Genomic DNA, 21,054 nt, shown 5'->3' with positions numbered 1-21,054 from the left:
GGCTCAATGGTACCCCCTACAAATTTTCAAAAATTCAGCCCCCCCAGCAGGTTCAGCCTAGGATGTCCAACATTTGTGGGCATGTGTTGTCATACCAGGACTCACAAAAAGCCTCATGGACCCATATTGAAAATCAAACAGGAAGTCAGCCATATTGACTTTTTGGTAAAACAAGGCATATTTTAGGGGTCATATTTGAACGAACTTGTCCGAGGGCATTCATCTAAACAACTTGATTTTTGGTGCAGAGCAAGAAGAGATGTCCTGGGTCAAAAGTTGTTTGGAACTTTCTTACTGGGCATGGCCATGGCAGCTCCTTGAGGTTAGCTATCTTTTGCAAAACATAGGATTTTGCTGTAATGGGTACATACTTTGGCAAAACTAATCTAAATCTATCAAACTTGGTTTTAGTGCATGCCTGAACATATCATCATGCCAGCACTCAAAACCTGTGATTTTTCATTGAAGTGCAAGGGAGGTAAACCTGGCATGCCAGATGGATTTGTTTCTCACATCCATCTGGAAAACCACTCATAGACAGCGTTTGGGAAAGGGCAGAGCCTTGAAAAAAAAACTTGGAGGGTGATTGGATGAACATTCTGTCTGTCACATCTTTACGGGCCAATCAGAGCAACAAAACACGTGATATAACCGCTACCGAGCTGCGCCCCTAGCAAACTCCATATGTAACTGCATATCGTGAATCATGGCGACTGTAGACAACTTTTGACGATTATGAAAAGGAAACAACTCACTGCTGTTCTTTGTTCTTCTTTTAACGAAGAAATGTTGTCAAGTTCTGATAGAGCTGTTGCTTTAGCAGTATCCATGCTAATGTCTTCCGCCATAATTGCACTGGCCTCTTGTTGCTGTTTGCTTATGTCACGACTGTGCTGCACCAGAAAGTATTACCCCTTGTTGCTGATTGGTCCTGTCACTTTCTAACCGAGCCCAAACAGTTCAGACGGGAGCTTTGCAAGATGGATTCGCTAGTGAGAAACACGGAAACAGGTGAATCCATCTGCTTTGCAACGTTAAGAGGGAGGGGCATCACTTTAAATTATGATTTTAGCAGTGCCTCTATGTGGCAGCATGAAGTAGTGTTTATGCTCATCACGTATAAATCCTACAAAAAATGGAAATATCCCTCAACTTTTCAATTCAATTTGTGTTAAAATATTTGGTGAATCATTGCTGCCTGTGATTTGGTTGCATGGTAATTTGTCACCACCATAAAACAGGAAGTGATTATTCAGTGGCTATAAACACTTGTTGAGTTATCAAAGTAGGTGGAAAAAAATAATTTGGTAAAAGGAGATGACCTGTATTGGTTTTGTAACTGGGTTTGGCTTATGGACTTATTCGCACCCTCTACAATATTTTTTAAAAACCAGCCCCCGCATCTTGTTTAACCTAGGATTTTGAAATTTGGTTCACATATTCAGCACAGCAGGACCTACAAAAAAGCCTAATAAGGCCACCCTCTAAAATGCACAGAAAGCCATTTTGGCCCATTTTTGGTGATTTTCAGCAATTTTATAGTTCTCACATCTGATTGAACTTGTCCAAGGGAACTTATCTGCTGGACCACAGACTGTTTTTTCCTCAAACTAGACAAGTTGGAAGCCGTAATAAGGCCCCAAACTTAATACAAAACCTGATAACCACCTTTTTCACCAATTTTCCCTAAAAACATGGTTTAAAACAAGAATTACAGAAATCATCACCAAACTTCACACAGACAGTTGCACACGGAGCCTCCATCAAATCATGCACCAACATCTTAAATTCATAACAGCACCCCCTTCTGCCAAAACAATATTTAATTTGTCACTTTTTCTTTTGTCATTTTAAAAAAATCTATATTTTATTTAGAATTTTTTCAGTATAACCAAACTGGCAAGCACAAGGACAAAAGGACCCAATGGCATTACAAGAATATATAAAAGAGAAAAAGCCAATAGGGGCAGAAGTGAGATGTCACATGTAGTTCAAAGCTGACAAGTGTCAGCAAAAATTAAAGAACAGCCTCTTGACCATAACATCCTGAGTGGAAAACAAAATACAAACTAAGAATAACAAACACACATGAGCAAAAGAATAAAACAAAGCAAGAAAACAAAAACAGAACAGAGCACATTTGGGTGGGGTCCTGCACATACATTACCCAGTAATTAGTCAAGGAGGGGCATGTACAGAGTGTGGATCAGGGCCGGCCAAAGATTATTTGGGGCCCTAAGCAAAGTTTGATTGGGGAACCCCAACCACTGATCACTGTTACTGATGCAGTCAATGCTAGGCCATCTGTACATATACAACTAATCTAAACCCCAGTGGAGAAAAAATGAGGTAACAGAACTTGAGATTTTGTTCATTTTATGTAAAACCACACTATTGATATTGAGAGAAATTCAACATATAACATCATGTACATTACTTAAGTTATACCTGAAGTGATTGGTCTCAGTTGAATCTTTAAATGAGTTAAAATGGACTCTTGTATTTGACACCAGTGTGTAGGAACTATCTATTTGGTCCACTGATGAACGTTCCTGCACATAATGGCAGTGACTGTTAAATCACACTCGGGGCCCACTGGCATGCATGTAGTAAACTGAGCTGTGAGCTGGACTGTTGTGGATCTTGAGAGGGCTGTGGTTGTCTCTGGGAGATCAGGAAGTCCTCCACTCCTCTGTCTCTACTGGGATGTTCTGGGTTTTACCTTTATGCACACAGATGAAGAAAGTTTCCTGTCTCCCATCTCTTTTCTGGACTGTTAGGAAATGGCTGGAGCTCCTTAAGGTCCTTAAGTCTGTAGGAGTGGACACTTGTGAAGGAGATAGACTTCTTCCTCTTTCTCTTATCTGTCAGTCATTCTTTTGGAGACCCGCCTCATCATCATGCATCCAAACTAAAAAACAAAAACAAAAACAAAAAAAAATCAATCAATCTTTTAAATGTGTTAATGGTAATATAACTTACATTTATGTACAAAACACAGAAATCAGGGGTGGAAAGTAACTAATTACATTTACTCAAGTTAATGTAATTGAGTAGCATTTTTGTGTACCTGTACTTTTTTGAGTACATTTCAAAATCACTACTTTTACTTAAATACATTTTGAGAGAAGTATTGTACCTCACTACATTTTAAAAAGTATTAAGTACTGAGTAAAAAAAACACTAAAGGCCAAAATGAGGTGATTTTAGCTTTCAGCCAACAAGAAAATGTTCAGAAGTTTGACTTTCACGGCACATGATGGTCAGTAGTGAGAGAGTGGTTTCATATTTCCTCCCAAAACTTCTGCTGCATTTGACTTTAGGTCAAGTCTCACCTTATAACAACAACCTGGTTATAGATTCATATTCTCTTGTAGTTATTTCACATTAAGAAAAGATAATATTTTACTACCTTAGGTATCAAAAATAGCTACTAAGTACTTTGAGTAAATTTTAAATGACATACTTTTTACTTTTACTTGAGTGGATTTACAGATTATTACTTTGACTTCTACTGAAGTATATTTTATCCAGAGTAACTTTACTTTTACTTCAGTACAATGTTCTAGTACTTTCTCCACCTCTGTCAGAAATAAACCTGCTGATGTCCTACACCCTCCCTTTTAAAACACACCCTCCTCTTTCTGAATCACATTTTAGAAGGATTTAGAGCCATAAAACAACACAGAAGGCTAGCAGTTCATTTATTTTACATGCTTTTAACCTCAACCGTAAACCCTACTACAGTAACAGTCAGCTAGTTTTATATAATAAGCGTTTACTTTACAGCTCTTTTAATGATCAGTATTAACATGAAATTTCCCCCTATAGTCAGATATTATGACTTCATGCAAGCTTCGTTTTCTTTATTAATCGTAATCTGGAAAAATTTATTAAACCGTGTCTTACCTGTGGTCCTATTTATGAATCCCTGTGGTCTACTGTTTGTGTGCAGGAAGGCCTGAAGACGAGTCTGCTAACTTGTATCCTTTGTATGTCCTTTCTCCTGGTCCATACCCTACACAGCTCAGCTTCCCGCTAAGAAGAGACTAAACTGTGCGTGGAGTCATTGGCAACAGAAACTCAAGAAAACCACGACTTTAACGGGACTCTTGTTAGTATTTTGCATGTCTGTAACACGTCTTTAGTTCAGAGACGCTGTTTGACTGTTTTGTGGTGCATTCAAGAACATTACGTAAATATTCAATTTAATGGACAGACTTGAGAAACAGCCTAAAACAGCGTTAAACGAATCCCCCGATGTAAAACATCGACTTAAATTATTAAATCTGAGGTGGGGTTCTGTTTCTTCCTGACTTTTACTCCTAGGACCTCATTACCCTTCAGGCTGGCTGATCTCACTATAGTTTGCTTCTGAACTGCTTGTGAACATTCCCTTCTTCGGTCTTGGGGGCTCCCTGGTTGCGATGGGGCCCTAAGCAGCCGCTTATGTCGCTTACGCCTTGGTCCAGCTCTGGTGTGGATACAAGGTAGCAGCAAACACCATGATTCTTACAGTTAAGTCTTGTTTAGCAACATCAAAAAAGGTTTCCACACCTTTAAGAAATAGCTGTGGGAGTTTGATCGGCTAATGCAGATCTGTTCCATCTTAGCAGCAGAAAGCATCTCATTAAGCCACCTTTTGAAACATGGGGGTGTTGGAGACTTCCAATTCAACAATATAATTTTTTTTTTTGCAACCACCATGCTGGTGCTTAGGGCTTGTTTTTGATGAGATGGAAGAGATTTTGTCCTGTCAGAGCAACCAAATATTGCTAAGAGGCTGTCTGGCTGAATGGTCATTTAATACTGTTGGGAGAACCAGTTAAATATGTCAGACCAGAATTTACTGAGCACTGGACACTGCTAGAACAGATGCACTAGTGAACCTTCTGCAGTGCCACACTTGTCGCACAGAGGGGAGATTGATTCAAATATTTTACTCAGCTTTACTTTTGAATAATGTAACCTGTGGATAACTTTAAATTGGATTAATCTGTATCTAGAATTGATTGAGCGGGACTTTATGTGGGATAACCCCTCCTCCCACAGTTCATTTGACGGCAGGACTCTCAGTTCCTCAATCCAAGCCTCCCTGAGATGATTGGTACTGACTGACTGCGTAAAAGCAGAAAGGAAGCAAGAGATCAGATGTTTGGAGTTTGGGGGAGACAAAAATAAATTGTTAATAATGTGATTTTTTGGCTTGATGGTGAATTCTGGGATGAACTCAAGTACAAAGTGTCGAACTTGGAGGTACCGGTAGAAATGTGATTGAAGAAGGTTGAATTTGGTTTGCAGCTGAAGAAATGAAGCAAACTTATTGTCTGTATAAAGATCTCCAAAACAACAAAGTCCCATCAGTCCAGTCCGACAACACTCCATCCATCAGCCCTAGTTTAAACAAATGATTGCACGCTATTGGTGTGTGTAATGACATATTAGGCAGGCCATTAGATTTTTTCATTTGGTTCGAAATCTTAAGGGAGCTTCTGAGAACAAAGTTATGACCAATTAAGTCATGTGAGGGCTGTGCTTTAGTAAAAAGGAGCGCAGGAAGAGAGGTTACAGTAATGGATAAAGCTTCAATTGTTAACCAGAGTGGGGAGCTAGCAGGCCAGTCAGGCAAGCCCCAATGCCAAAAGGTTAGAGCCCTTGCATTCGCAGACCAATAGTAACGCTTAACGGGTATATCCATCTGCTTTCCAAGGTTATCTTTTTGAACAATTATTCATTGAAAACTGATATAACTATGGGGTAGACAACTCAATGGTCTTCAATGTGTTATGGCAACACAACAGTATCATGCTGAACATGCCCACATGAAAACAGCTCATCATAGCGCACTCTACTGCCAAAAAGAAATGATGCAAATGGGTCATTTCTGTAGTCCTCTTATGGTGTTGAATCTATCATGCTCTGATTTTGACCTGAATTCCCCAGTATCTGTCCCAACTTTTGCCATGTTTCATTGGTAGATACCCCAGTGACCATGTTGGCCATTTTGAACCTTCGTCATCACACAGGAACTGGGTCATTTTTGTATTCCTCTAAGTGTTTGAACCTATCATGCTCTGATTTTGACCTTAAGTCCTCAATATCTGTCCCAACATTGACATGTTTCATTAACGGATGCCCCAGTGGCCATGGCGGTCATTTTGATCCTTCACCATCAGACAGGAAGTGGGTGTAACACTCACATGACACATCCGATTGCCTTCAAATTTCACATGTATGATCAGGGTCTGCCTCTCTACAGATTTCACTGTTAATTTCATGGTTTTGTTTTAAAGCCACATAGTGTAAGATGCCAGTAGCACATTTAAAATTAAATGCCTAATCTTTTAATTATTTTACATGATAAATAATCCCTCCCTTATCACTTCTACATATCAACATCCATGTTTGTCACACTGCCACCTACTGTTAAGGGGCAGTACTACCCCATGAACAAAGTGCACTGTGCATATATTTTTTAACATTACAACACTCAAAGGAGGATCTATGTGGTCTCTGGCGTGCTGCAGCACAACGCATAGGTTCGTTAACACCCGACTATTGCGACACATATGAGCAGTTGCAGGACATCCTGACATGCACCAGGGTGCGAGGGCCCTTCAGTGCTGCTTGCAGCCCTAGTTATTTTAAGGTTTGCTAAAAGGCTTCCAATAAGAAAATTATTAAACTTGCAAAAGGGCACTTTTGTTTATGTGATGTATACTCCTACTACGAAAAAGGGGCTCCTTACCTCTTAGTGTGTGCAGACTCCCAGTCAACCTCAGAATGTTCAGGGATGCCCTGAATTTTTCTCACTGTAACTTTTATCTGAACTCTTTCAAATCTCATGTTATTGGAGAAATAAAGCTCATAGTAGGCTCTGTTAGTGTTTTGATGTCCTGTCCCAATCACAAATGTTACCTGAAAAAATGTTTTGGACCAGTTTCCACAAAAAGTGGAGGCCATAGCTCCTGTAACCATAATAAAACCATTTTTTTCTTTTTGGAAAGGTAACACTGACAGTATTACAAGAATGTACTGGACCATTTTTTCAAATTTATGACAAAAATTGTTGCAACATCCCTGAATCCACTCTTCTTGATCTGTGGTGAGAATTGGTGAATATGACCTATGGTGAGAAAGCACTTTATGTAGTTAGATTGAAAGAGTGCCATACCAGCTAAAATACATTTTCCATTTATAATTTTAGCTGTTGGTCAACAATGTATTTTATTTGCTGAATATTCTTCCATTTACTGTTGGTCCCACGGAGGCAGATGAGAACTGTAAAAATCAGATGGACTTTTTTTTTTGCCATAAATTATTTTTAAATTATCATTTGGTTACAGGATGTTGGTTTACTTTTTGATCAAACATACTATGTTTTATCAAAATGAAACAGACAGATATTTAATTTATAAAATCCTAAATATAATAACATTTTTAGTAAAGCATTCAAATAGCTTACTTCAAACATTTTTATTCATGTTAAGCTCAGAACAATTACAGTTTAGTTAAGATTGTCAGTTATCTTTAATAAGTAATAAACTATACATTTTCTTTATTTGTAGAACAGTGTGAATAAAAGAGGTCAGTGTATACTGAACAAAGTCCACTTATCATGATATTCAACCAGAGTGAATTCATTCTTTAAAAGTCATTTATAACTTTATATATGGAAAACACATAAAAACACATAAACAGGTTTCTGCTGGAGTGATGTTTTGCAATCCATCTACAGTGCACCAACATGCCCTTTTGAGGAACCGTGATGTCTGCAGATTAAAGAAGTGAAACACTGATGCCACATGCAATTTGTCTTCTCATTCCTTTAAAGTCGCTTAGAGTTCAGAGGAAAAAACTTAAGTCAGCTTTCTCTTTACAAAATGTAAAACAGACAGAAAGGAAGCCAGCAAAAAAAGAAAGCAAGAAAGAATACAAAAGCACTGAGTCTCCATTTAAATATTAACATAATTTTTTTGAATGACAAACATAAATTAAAAAATAAAAAGCTGGGAGTTAAGTGAGTAATCACTAAAAAAAAAGTGATAGAAAACAAAAAAGAAATGAAGTAGCTGACTCATTTAACTTGGATTTTAAAGTACAAAGATTGGTCTTTTGACCTGTTTCTTAAGATCCTGAAATGATATGAATTATGAACACTTGTTAAGACTGACAATGACACAAAATTAACAGAAAGCTAACTGATTTCACCCATAAAAGAAACAAATAAAAAATGTTAAAAGCATTTAAATTGTATTGTACAGTACAATTTTTGCAATTTTAATGAGTATGTGAATGGAAGAATAATATAAACTTAGCACAAGTAAGGACATTTGTGTTTGGTACATTATTTCTTTTTTGTAACAATGCTGCTTGGCAATTAATTTTATACTGTTGGAAAGCCTGTTTATTTCCCTTTTGAATGGTGCCGCATTTGTATGGAACATGCATTTGTGGGGTCAGCAGAAGAGCTGAGTATTTGGGCTGTGCCCATGAAAAATTTGCAAGAACTTCTCTGCTAATGCCGTACGGTTTATTTTGCTGTTGCTATTGACTCTTGTTTTGAGCTTCTGGTTACCCCAAGTGCTGACAGTCAGGTGCCCTACTGAACTCTATCCTCCAAGATGACAGCGCCTACCCACACAGAGTGGAGTTTATCAGAGACTACCTCCAGAATTTGGGAGTGGATGGAATGGCCTGCCAGCAGTCCTGACCTCAACCCCATTGAACACTTGTGGTATGGTGGTTAGGTGTGTTGTTCATGCCAGAGTGACCAACATCACCACATTGGCTGACTTGAGACAAATGCTGGTTGAAGAATGGGATGTCATCCTATAGCAGTGTGTGACCAGGCTGGTGACCAGCATGAGGAAGAGGTTCAGGCTGTTGTGGCTGTGTATACTTCTTTTATATGCTATTGAGACTCCTGTTTGTTAAAAAAAATGTTAAATTGTCAATATATCTTGTTTCTTCAGACTTCCATCATTCAATCCACCAAGCAACACAGAACAAGAGTCAATGGTAGAATCAGCTGTTTGGCATTGGCAGAGAAGATTTGGCACATTTTTCATAGGCGCAACCCACATACTCAGCTCTGCTGCTCATCCCACAAATGCATGTTCCTTACAAATGTGGCCCCATTTAAAAGGGAAATAAATAGGCTATCCAGTGGTATAAGATTTATTGCATAGAAGCACTGTTACAACAAAGAAGTAATCTACCAAGCAAAAGTTGTCTTACGTTTTGTCCTAAGTTTGTATAGAACCAGTGGTGGACCTTAAATAACAATATGTGGTTTTCGCGTGCAAGACATACAGGGTCTGTACCTATTAACCTTAAGTTAATACATAGAAAAGTTAGAGCTATTTCATAAAATCGGTCTCTCCCTTTTAATAAAATATAAAATATACAACTTTTGTAACAATATCCAGTCAGAAAGAATACATGTTTAAATCGATAGCAGAAAAAGAAATGCCTGAAAATCCTGGAGAATAAAGTAGTTTGTACAGTATTCATTCCAATTTATTATTTAATACAACAATGTAGTTTTACTGAGTGGCACAGATACTGTATCCACATTAAGCCCCTGTTCATTAACAGTATGGTTATCCATTTTAAACAAGTGTTCAGATAACTCTGGACTTATGGCCAGTGGAAAGCTCTGGACCTGAAATGTGTCCTGGTCTGCAACGTGTTTCTCTTGTCAACTTTTAAGTACAACAATGCTGTCCTGTTTATAGAGAATAAAAAAAATCTGAACAGCTTCTTATGCAATACTTTGAGAGCTAATAATTAAAAAGTAACATCAAACAGAGAGAATGTTCTTTTTCAGTAGATTGAAGTGTTCTTATTGTTCCTCAATGCAGATGCTAATCAGGTATTATTGTTCAGTAGCACATCTGTTATTTTAAACAGTATAGCTCATAGACAAGTAGCATCTAGGCAAATCTGACATGAAAGACAACTCACTCTGGAAAAACATATGAACAAACACATTTAAAGTAGCTGATGTGGAATTCAGTGCTTAAATATAAATGTTTTCTTAAGAAGACAATGATCCTGCAGGGATTATTATTTTGTGCCAAATATTCAGTCTTGAGACAAAAAGTACATGCACAGATGGGTGTACTTTTCTCACTCTGTTAACTGTTAACCATTTCACCCACTAAGCAGTCTCTAACTTATGTGTGGGATTTTGTCAGCGTTAAAATTGACATCTAAGTGTTACAAACTCATCATATCGAGGCAACCAACTACCAATGCTTCAAAAAGAAATTATCTAGTAGAGGAACCTGGGACTTTAAGAGGCTGGGGTTGGAGTCGTGTCTGTGTAGCTGGACAATAATGTCTACCCAGTCTGCATGGTGGTATGGAGATCTTCAACAAGGCTGTTAAGTTCCAGTGGACAGATGACCTGCAAAGTATTTAAACCAAAAATTATTAATACCTCAGACAATAACAACAAAAACCACAAAAACAACAACAAAAATAATAACATGAATAATAACAATAAAAAACAAGTCCTACATCTTTACAGAGATGCAGTCCAAAACATTGTTTAGACACATAAAACATGAAAGCTATAAAAACAAAACATAAATATTCAATAAATAGATAGAGAGATAGATAGATAGATAGATAGATAGATAGATAGATGGGGACTCGAGTCCACGACTTGGACTCGAGTCGCACTTAAGTTGCACACATCAGTGCCTTGAGACTTGACTTCGACTCGTGCGCGAAAGACTTGTGACTCCACTCAGACTCGTGATTTGGGACTCGTGCACAATCTTCAGTTTTTAATTTTTCCATCATGATCTCTTGTTCCCCTGTCACTCCTTTTCCCTTTCCTCCCCTTCTCTTTGACGGTTCGTGCGCCTTTTACGCAGCGCCAACCTCTCTTCCTCATCCTTGTTCATGCTGCATATGACACACAAACTCGACGCTCACGCACACACCTTCTTTGAAACGCACGCTAACATGATGGTTGTGCAGATTCCAGACTTCAGACTTCAGTCTGTTGAGGGCAAAAGTTTCAGAATACATAAACTCTTCTCTCCTGCATTAAAGCTCCTCTCCACAGAGGATCAGTGTCAGCGCTGTGTGTGTGCGCGCTCCAGCTGTGTGTGTCTCTGTGTCGCCCGTGTGAGCCATAGGTGTGCGCAATGTTAAAATATTATTCGGTTAATAATTCCCTTAATATCATATGTTTGTGGGGAACAAATTAATGTTAGAATCTCTGCATTGCTGCTTATTGATAATGAACACAAATAAAAGACGACAGGAACATTAAACTTTAAAAATACGGTTCATGGAGGCAGTGAGAAACAGAGACAGACAGACAAGAGGATGTTACAGATAAATCATAACTAAGGAGTCCAGGAGATTTCAGCTGAATAAAGTGAAATTTTGCTTAATTTTACCCATATAAAAAAATTTACACCATAAATGATGACAGAAGTTTATTAAGGAGAATGGAGGGAGAAATACTCAGTATACTCTGTTGAAGATCTGTCCGAGTGAGAATTAGAAATGCTGATTAAATTTTTATTTTTATTTTTCAGAATAAACAGTTCATTAACAGTTAGTGTTTTTTGTGTTAGTATAAAATTACGACCATTAAAGAAAGATATCTGGCAAATAACAAGAACATTTAATCTCCAGTGTCTCAGTGTCTGTCTCTATCAGTGAAGTGTGACTAATGTCTCTGTCTGTAATGTTTCATATGTACACAGAGAGGAGCTTTATAAAGAGGAGAGCTTAAACTGATCATGTTGATAAGGGAAAAAGAGAGATCATGTGTTTCATCTTATAGCACAGGTACATATATAGAAAATACATTCCCAACAACAGAACTGTTGTTAGTGGAAACACTGAGTGGCCAGTAACCATTAGTCACAGTGGCTGCCTGGTGTGAAAAAAGTTCATGTCAAGCCCTGTTCATATGTAAGTGTACACATGCGCACACCATGGCGAACCGGCCACAGACAATGCCCCACCCTAGTGATGGTGATAATACAGTAAAGGATTTAGATTCTTTAGATAGAACAATGCGGTGGTCTAAGCAGACTGGACATCAGAGGCAGATCATAGAATGCTCATTACAACCATCGGAGACTTGAGACTTGACTTGGACTCGTGACCAAAGACTTGAGACTTGACTTGGACTTGTGACCAAACACTTTAGACTTGACTTGGACTTGCAAAAAATGACTTGTGTGCATCTCTGATAGATAGATAGATAGATAGACAGACAGACAGACAGACAGACAGACAGACAGACAGACAGATAGATAGATAGATAGATAGATAGATAGATAGATAGATAGATAGATAACCTCAGCACAGTCAGATGATTTTGTGGTTAGTCTGCTAATAAAAGGAGGCACTGATTTGAAAAAAAAAAATGTAATGTTACCTTCAGCAGATTTCCAGTGTTAAACTTCTGTAGATTTCCCAATCATGATATCATCACTCTGCAACATAAGATATTAAGTAGTATGTTATGCTTTACTACATAACGAAGAAAGTGTTCATCATCAAAGTGGTATATAGTTTTAGATATTAACCCCAAGGGAAAATTCTATATTTCACTTTTGTTGAGACCAGGCCAAAACAAACAAAATCCCAATGTCAAGTGTGAGGGGGCTGCACATGAAAGAACACACAAGCAGCCGGGGGTTCCTTACTTTGCACAACATGTGTGAGTGTGTGTGCCATATTGGCTCACAGGGTTTCAACCCACCTGTATGTGAGCAGCCAGTTGTGGAGGTTTGGGGGCAATAACCATTTTTTTTCTTGTTGTTGCTGGAGAGCCATTTTTAGTCATGCCTGGGGTCCGAAAAAGTGGTGGCCACTGTTTAGACCTCTGCGATAAAAAGGAGGAGGAGGAGGCTACTGCTTCTCCACTGATGACAGATAGGCAGCTGTGGTCTGAACTGCTGAGGAGGTTAGTGCATTCTCCTGATGATTCAGTGCTGTCCACTGTATTACAACCACAACAATGAAACACTGTAAGCTGAGGTACTTAAACATTAATGTTCAACATTGCTGTCCAAGTATCAGATCTAACATCTAAGTAACAGATCCCTGAGAAAAAACAGGATTCTCTATATTTGGTTCATGTTGATGTGAAAAATGAATTGTCATTTATTGTTTTCAACCCCAGTATTTAACTGCAATATCTACTAATTGGCAATCTACAGTGGCATTGCCAGTACCTTTTCTAAATTTAAAATAAATGTCACTCTATTTACTCTATGTAGTGATCACATAAACAAGGGTATTTGATTTGATCTGAATTTCTTCACACACCCACACACACACAAACACATATATCTATGTCTATATTAATCTCTCTCTTTATATATATATATATATATATATATATATATAAAATTAAAACATAAAGTAAGGAAATTCATGTTTGGTACATTATTTCTTTGTTGTAACAATGCTTTTTGGCAATAAATGTTATATTGTTGGAAAGCCTGTTTATTACCTTTTTAAATGATGCCACATTTGTAAGGAACATGCATTTGTGGGATGAGCAGCAGAGCTAAGTATGTGGGTTGCGCCAATGAAAAATGTGCCAAATCTTCTCTGCCAATGCCAAACAGCTGATTCTGCCATTGACTCTTGTTTGGTGTTTGGTGGATTGGATGATTGAAGTTTGAAGAAACAAGACATATTGACAATTTAACAATTTATTCATTTAACAAACAGGAGCCTCAGTAGCATGTGGAAGAACCATACACAGCCACAACAGCCTGGCTCCTCCTCTTCATGCTGGTCACCAGTCTGGTCACACTCTACTGTGGGATGGCATCCCATTCTTCAACCAGCATTTGTCTCAAGTCAGCCAACATGGTTTTGTTGGTCACTATGGCGCAAACAGCACACCGAAGCTGATCCCACAAGTGTCCAATGGGGTTGAGGTCAGCACTGCTGGCAAGACCATTCCATCCTCTCCACTCCCAAATTCTGGAGGTAGTCTCTGATAAACCCCACTCTGTGGGGGTGAGTGTTGTCATCTTGGAGGATAGAGTTCTTGCTGACAGGGTGAGAAAACGGTATTCTTGGGGTGTTGTCTTCTTTGGACGCCCACTTCTTGGCCTGTCTCTGACATTACCCATTATATGGAACTTGGCCTTCAGTTTGAAGATGGTACTAGGGTTCAAAGTTCAGTCAAACAAAACATGGCGATTCTTGAAGCAGACATCTACTGACCACTGTAGCAGGGCCCATGCTCACAGGTGCTGCCAATCAGGCACCTGATTGGCAGCACTTGGGGGTACCAGAAGCTCAAAACAAGAGTCAATAGCAACAGCAAAATAAGCTGTTTGGCATTGGCAGAGAAGATTTGGCACATTTTTCATAGGCGCAACCCACATACTCAGCTCTGCTGCTCATCCCACAGATGCATATTCCTTACAAAGGTGGCATCATTTAAAAGGGTAATAAACAGGCTTTTCAACGGTGTAACATTTATTACCAAGAAGCATTGTTACAACAAAGAAATAATGTACCAAACACAAATTTCCTTACTTTTTGTTTTAAGTTTATATATAAAGTGCTTAACGAATTTATTAGACCGCCACCCGAAGTAAGGTTTATGCCACAGCTGCCCTAAATGAACAGCATTGGTAATAACCAAAATCATTTTTTATGTTTCTGCAATGGTTAATACACCAATATGTAGAAGCTCTTTAACCAAAATGACATTTTTAATGCTAAAATATAATTATTGTTGTTATCCATGAATTTTCAAATTTACTGATTTCCAAAAAAAATGAAAAATTAGTAAAGCACATTATTATTTCTTGATTCATATGTCAAGTTATAGTTATATACTTGCATTCCTCAACAGAAAAAATAGTTTTAGTGGTTGAATGTTATGCTTGATTCATTTCTGACTTCTCAGAGAAGCCCAGTGAGCTGGCTCAAATTTGGGTATAAAAAGGTGAATTCAGTTTGAAATTCCTCATTCCTGTTTAAAATGGTGAAACGTGGAGAGCTCACTAAAAATGAAAGAGTCCGCATTAAAGCACTTCATGATGCTGGATGGTCTCTGAGACAAATATGACAGGTGGTCTAATAAATTTGTTAAGCACTGTATGTCACCCAGAAGATGATGAGTTTTCCAGTGTTCACAGTTATGATGAAGTTGATGCTGATGGAGATGGTGGCTATTCAGTTCATTTTCAGTCACAGCCTCAGGGGACGAGCATCCAGCAGGACTTGAATCCACTCCTTGAGACTGGTTCCCAGAATTACCAACAGGGGGCAGTGAGCCCCGTCCAGAGGAGGAAGAAGATTGGCTAATAGTGGTTGATGAGGTGCTTCCAGAGCCAATGGAGTATGGACGTGGATATTCTATGTCCCTGTGTGAACAACAGGCCAAAGGGACTGACGACACACAGATAGATTACATGAGAAAATAATGAGCTATGTTAAAGAGCAATAAGGACACAAGCACAATTGTCTGAACCAATATCACATAAAGCTTTTTTGCTATGGTGTAGAGTTTCCAGACAAGGCAAACTTTGCAAAGTAAAAGAGAGGAAATTTTTAAATAAACTCCAAGTAGAAATATGTGTTGAATGGGTAAAGACTCCACATTGTGGTGATTCTCGTCTGCACAGAACTTTATTTTGGTAATTTCTGGTTCCTGTTTGGTTGTGGTGTCGTCTAACTTCACTATGCTTCCTCTGAGGCCCCCTTCCCCCAGTGGCGCTGAGGCTGATTGTCACACCTGTCTCTGATCTGCAATCAGGCAGACTTCAAGAAGCCTGCAGAGACTTACCTCAGCACCAGAGTATTGCCAGCTACTCACCAGTGGTAACCTTGGCTATCAGGCTCCCTCAGTGATTCACATTTTTGAACATTTCTGGTGCTTTGTGTGATCTCGTTGTTAACCTTGCCTCCCCTCCTTCTCTTCCAGTGCCTCACTCCGTGCCTCACCACAGCCCAGCCTCTGCACTCTCTCCCTCAAGCTCTCATTACCCAGACCTGCGGATTACCCCCTTCACTAACATTGTTGTCAATAAATCTGTTAAAACTCGTCAGTCTGGTCTGCATTTTGGGTCCTCAACTTCACTTACACCACACACATGCCTCTACATCTAATACAGAGTGCATTGAGCTTAATGTTTCAATTATAATTTTTTCTTAAAAGTACACTTTCTTGTTCACATTATTGAACAATCTATAAGTCAAAACAAGAAGTAGTACTTAGGAGTAGGTGGGTGGAGGTGGGCAGGACTGAGCAGTGCTGGACACTACTCTTTAGAAGTGGAGATGGTTCTTCATTATGAAGCTGAGTTTGGGCAACTAAAATCAAAATCAATAGCAGCCTCCCATCAAAATTATATAAATTAATTTCTCTGGCTTTGAAAACTTATGGAAATTTCTGAGGAAAAAGGATGACCTCAGTTAAGAAAATATAAAACAACATTCTTAATGTTGGTAACCTGGGGTATACCGAGGGGTTAATTTTGTGCAAATGCATTCTTGTTAAGATTTTGGGTCTTAACCTAAATGGTGGATCAATTATCAACTGCTGCATGTTAATAAACATCTGTAACGACTATTCTATCAATAACCAGAAAAAAAAAATCCATTCATCACTTTTTAAGATTCAGTTGGATATTATCTTCTTTTTTTATTTTATGAAAAACAGAAATCATTTAAACTTTATTTGAAATTCTATTTTTTTTTGTCTCAAGATAAAATATTTAATAATAATCTAAATTAAATAACTAAACTAATCAAACAATAAAATGCAGATTCTTACTTCTCCCAGGCAGGACACAGCTGACAGCTCGGTCACAGATCACATCAATCGGCTGAGTGTCCATAAATGGTTTGCGTCCCATTCCCATAAACACCCTCTCCTGCAAACGTAGCTCTGGAACAAAGAGCATATTCAAACTTGGCTTTTAAAACTTGTTAAGCACTTGATAAGATTAACTATTAAGCGCTAGGACTAGAAAAAACATTATATTTTTATTGTTGTTATAACCTCTACTGTGAGTGGCTTGATCCCACAGAATCCTCTCCAGGTCGGTGGTCCATGCTTTCTTTACCTCCATGCTGGAGGCCTTCAGAGTGTAGGTGTCCTCACTTTTTCTCCTGCGGAACCAGATCTCAAAACACAAACCACTCACACTTGAGTTGTGGGTCATTCCGATGTCACTTGTCTGGAAGAAAAGAGAAATTACCAAGATGGAAACACTCACATATGGACAACAATGCCGTGAAGTAAGATGCACTGATAAAACAGCCTCCAGATAAAAAAGGCTTTGTGTAGACCTTAAATGACTGCTTGTAGACATAAACATCATTGCCAACGTCTGTCCTCTTGGTCTTGCCGAAAAGAATGAGATCTTCAAAGAGAAAGACGCGGCGCACACACTTCTTCTTCCTAAAGAGAACAGTGAACTCATCCTGGCGAACCAGCTGACCCTGCTCTTTTAAATTTACCTAACAGAGCACAAAACAGAACAACAGACTGACAGTTACTTACATTTTACTTGGGTTTATCAAGATTTCCATTCCTCTTGTTTATATCTTACATCACACTCCTGGATGGCGTCCATAGTGAGCAAGTCATTTCCATGACGCATCTGAAACCTAACCAGGTCTGCAGCAGCTTGGATCTCAGCCTTCTCCCGCTCCCTCTCACTACTTGTAAGATCAGGCACAAATACACCAGGGCCACATACACTTTGTACACACCCACTAGCTGACTGAAGTGGGTCTTTGATTATCTCCTTTGGCCTGTATGAGCCAGCCAGGGCCAGCATGTCCTGCAGCAAGAGGCTGTACTTGCTGATCCTCTGAATGGGCCGCAGAAGATAGGATGACAGATCCATCATGTCTCCAAGCTCCTGCTGCTTCATCTATTTGGGGAAACAACGTGGATTTGTCTAGCCAAAAACTTCCACAGTTCATGTGTGGTAACTCAACTATCAGAGTTCAGCTATGTTATGTAGGACTGACTTGCATAAAAAAGTATATGTATACATTATGCCCTGTCCATGGAATATAAAATGTGCTTAAATCAGTTCACTAAGATAATAGATATAGATATTAGGCAATAGAATAATTTCCTCTTATATCCTTTGATGAGACAGAAACCTAAACTTACCTTGAAGATGTCATGGCGACAGTGCAGGATCAGGGCATCTGATTGAGGTTTGTTCTTACTGTACAGAGCATAAAGGCCAAACCTGTCACCCTGTGGAAAGACAAAGATAAGGTAAGATAAGATAAGGTAAGACATTCCTTTATTAGTCCCACAAGGGGAACTTTCAAAAACAGATGGGGTTAAACTGTATCAGGATATATAAGTTATGAATAAGTCAGTTTACTGAACCCTTTCTTTTATATTGATACTTAGTATTGTTATTTTCACATCAGTTGATTGCATGTCCTAAACACGATTTCTATAATGAGTAATAACATATCGGTAATATCAATAAAAACAGTAAGCTGTAATCAATGGATTTTTGGTTCAAAATAAATCAAGGAGTTTTATTTACATCATACACAAACATGCATTCTTTACAGTTGTACAGATACCACTCACATGTCTGAGGAAGCAGCGGGCCACCATGGCTGGCTCCATCTGGCAAGCCTCCAGCTCAGGCAAGAAGTAATGACTGTGGAAGTCATAAAGCTTCTCTAGGTTACCAAAAATGACACCTCGCTTTCCTCTGAGATCCTGGGGGATGTCTGGTTTGACCAGCAGGGGGAGGTAGTGGGTCAGGATGTAACCAAGTGAGCGCACATACTCCCTTTCTGTCAACACCAGCTCATCCAGGACACGCTGCAGCTTCCTGGTAACAAAGCAGAGAAAACATGACTAAAATACACACATTCTTTTGATTTTCCAAAAATTTCAATTACTGGATCTAGGCTGTTTGTTTCTGCAAAGTGGTATGGTGTGCCAAGCTCCTTTGATCAAACTCTGAATCAGGGATTTTTCACAGCACTCACTAATACACCTTAATATCACTTCTGCAGCTTATCAATGTCACACTAATGGCTCAGGTTCGTAGTTATTCTCTAGCTGACACCCAGTCAGCATAGATGTAAAATATGCATACAGTACGTTGCCTGTATTAACAATATGACAGTGAGGTCCTAATTTAGAATATACACTATAGTCATTGTTTTGTTTGCTTAATTATCTGTAATGATCTATTTGATAGCTTAGACTGCAGTAAAAACAAAAATATTCTCAAAACTAAATGTTTTCATATTTTTAAAATTTCCTATTAACTTGTGCTGATTATCATTAGCATCATTGACAGTCATTGCAAACAGACCATCTGTTAAACATTTTCAGTGATTCATCCATGTTGACCTTTTTCCCCCCAAAAAAGGAAAAAAAAACACCTGAAATACTTTACTGTAAGCTAAGAGAAAGAAGAAAAAGTCATATGAAGCCTCGTTTAAGATTAAAAAAAGACTGAAAATAATGGAAGACATATCATTACAGTTTTTTTCAGAGTCTCATCACAGAATTTTATCTTGCAGTACCAATTAATATAAAATCTGATTTGGTCAGTTTTCTTAATTTCAATCAAATTACACCCACATTCAGTGAACTTACAGGGCATTACTCTCTTGAGGATTCGCAGAACAAAATACAGTCTCATATCTCCCAGTAGGCAGGCTGGAGTGTTTGTAGCATAAAGTCTCATCACCCCCTGTAGCAGCCCGGTTGCTCATGCAGGACTCTTCAGAGCAGAAGCTCCCATGTCTGGAGATCTGGAACTTCTGAGCCTCCTGAAGAATCCTACAAGATGGCTGACCGTGGTGGGAGCAGGATGACGGGGATCTAACCTGCTGCTCTGGAGATGATGATTCTGCCTTCACTACTCTTGTGGTGCACGAGTCCTGGCTCACAGACCTCACTCCAAGCCCTCGCCCCCATGGAAACCACTGACATCCAACTGTATGGGACTGAGACAGGGCAGCAGCATCTCTCTCACTCCTTGCTCTGCTCACCTGTCTCTTCTTTGTTTCTTTTTCTGTTCTTATTGCTGACCTATTATCAAATTATTCAGAAGCATAAATTAGTCAAGTATGTTTATTTTCTTATCAGGATCAATTCATTTAAAATGACAGAGGTCTAGCTTTTGTGATACAGGCCTTAATGTTGAACCAACTGACCAATTGCTAATGCTACTAAAATGTTTTGCTCAAGAACACTTACAACCCCTATTTAAAAAAATTGGGGCGCTATGTAAATTAGAACAGAATACAATGATTTGCAGATGTCCTAAATATGTATGACACCTGTATTTTATTCAAAATAGAACATAAAAAACATATCAGATGTTAAAATTCAGACATACTATTTTTTTGATAATTTTGTTGATGTTGGTAAAAGGGTTTGGGTCTGGACAGGCACGCCAGTTCGGCACCCTGACTTTTCTACTGCAAGTCATGCTGTTGTGCTGGATGTAGTATGCGGTTGAGCATTATCTGGCTGAAATATGTATGGCCTTCTCTGAAATAAACATTGTCAGGATGGGAGAATATGTTGCTATAAAACCTCTATATACTTTTCAGCATTGATAGTTCCTTTCCAGATGTCTAGCTGCCTGTGCCACAGGCACTAATTTATCCCCATACTATCAGAGATGCAAGGTTTTGAACTGTGCACTGATGACAAACTGGATGGCTCCTCTCCTTACTGGTCAGGACAAGGTATCCATATCTCCAATAAGAATTTCAGTTTTAATTTACCTGTGTTTCTGGATGGTGCTCACATAAGGATTCCTCTTTGCATGATATGGCTTTAACTTGCATTTGTGGATGGCACAGCAAACTGTGTAGAAAATGATTTCTGAAAGTGTTCCTAAGCCCATGAAGTGATTTTCAGTACAGAATAAAATGAGCTAATGTTTTCCATTTAATGTTAAAAGTCTCAGTTTCAACATTTGATATGTTGTTTAAATTCTGTGAATAAAATATGGGTTTATGAAATTTGCAAATTGCATTATGTTTTATTTACATTTCACACAGTGCCCCAGCTTT

The 21,054-nt window shown here is 38.6% G+C and overlaps 1 protein-coding gene across 2 annotated transcripts in view; it reads right to left on the bottom strand.

Moving 5' to 3' along the window:
- Positions 1 to 9,164: 9,164 nt before the first annotated feature.
- The window catches only part of LOC121517941, a 41,476-nt gene continuing 29,586 nt past the window's right edge, over positions 9,165 to 21,054 (bottom strand). The window contains exons 16-26 of one of the 2 annotated variants that reach the window (XM_041800060.1): positions 19,622 to 20,059; positions 18,593 to 18,842; positions 18,152 to 18,241; positions 17,577 to 17,903; positions 17,314 to 17,484; positions 17,024 to 17,201; positions 16,796 to 16,909; positions 15,124 to 15,408; positions 12,746 to 12,984; positions 12,419 to 12,476; positions 9,165 to 10,414 (exon numbers count right to left, since the gene is read on the bottom strand). In XM_041800060.1, coding sequence (XP_041655994.1) covers positions 12,438 to 12,476; positions 12,746 to 12,984; positions 15,124 to 15,408; positions 16,796 to 16,909; positions 17,024 to 17,201; positions 17,314 to 17,484; positions 17,577 to 17,903; positions 18,152 to 18,241; positions 18,593 to 18,842; positions 19,622 to 20,059 — 2,131 coding nt within the window. In that variant the 3' untranslated portion in view covers positions 9,165 to 10,414; positions 12,419 to 12,437. Of the gene's footprint in view, positions 10,415 to 12,418; positions 12,477 to 12,745; positions 12,985 to 15,123; positions 15,409 to 16,795; positions 16,910 to 17,023; positions 17,202 to 17,313; positions 17,485 to 17,527; positions 17,904 to 18,151; positions 18,242 to 18,592; positions 18,843 to 19,621; positions 20,060 to 21,054 lie in introns of those variants that run through there. The other variant, XM_041800061.1, reaches the window with a different exon arrangement.

The sequence above is a fragment of the Cheilinus undulatus genome, linkage group 11 (genome assembly GCF_018320785.1).
Source record: "Cheilinus undulatus linkage group 11, ASM1832078v1, whole genome shotgun sequence".
NCBI classification, from domain to species: Eukaryota; Metazoa; Chordata; class Actinopteri; order Labriformes; family Labridae; genus Cheilinus; species Cheilinus undulatus.
The sequence above is the reverse complement of the archived record's forward strand: the minus strand, read 5'-3'. Positions and strand labels throughout refer to the sequence as shown.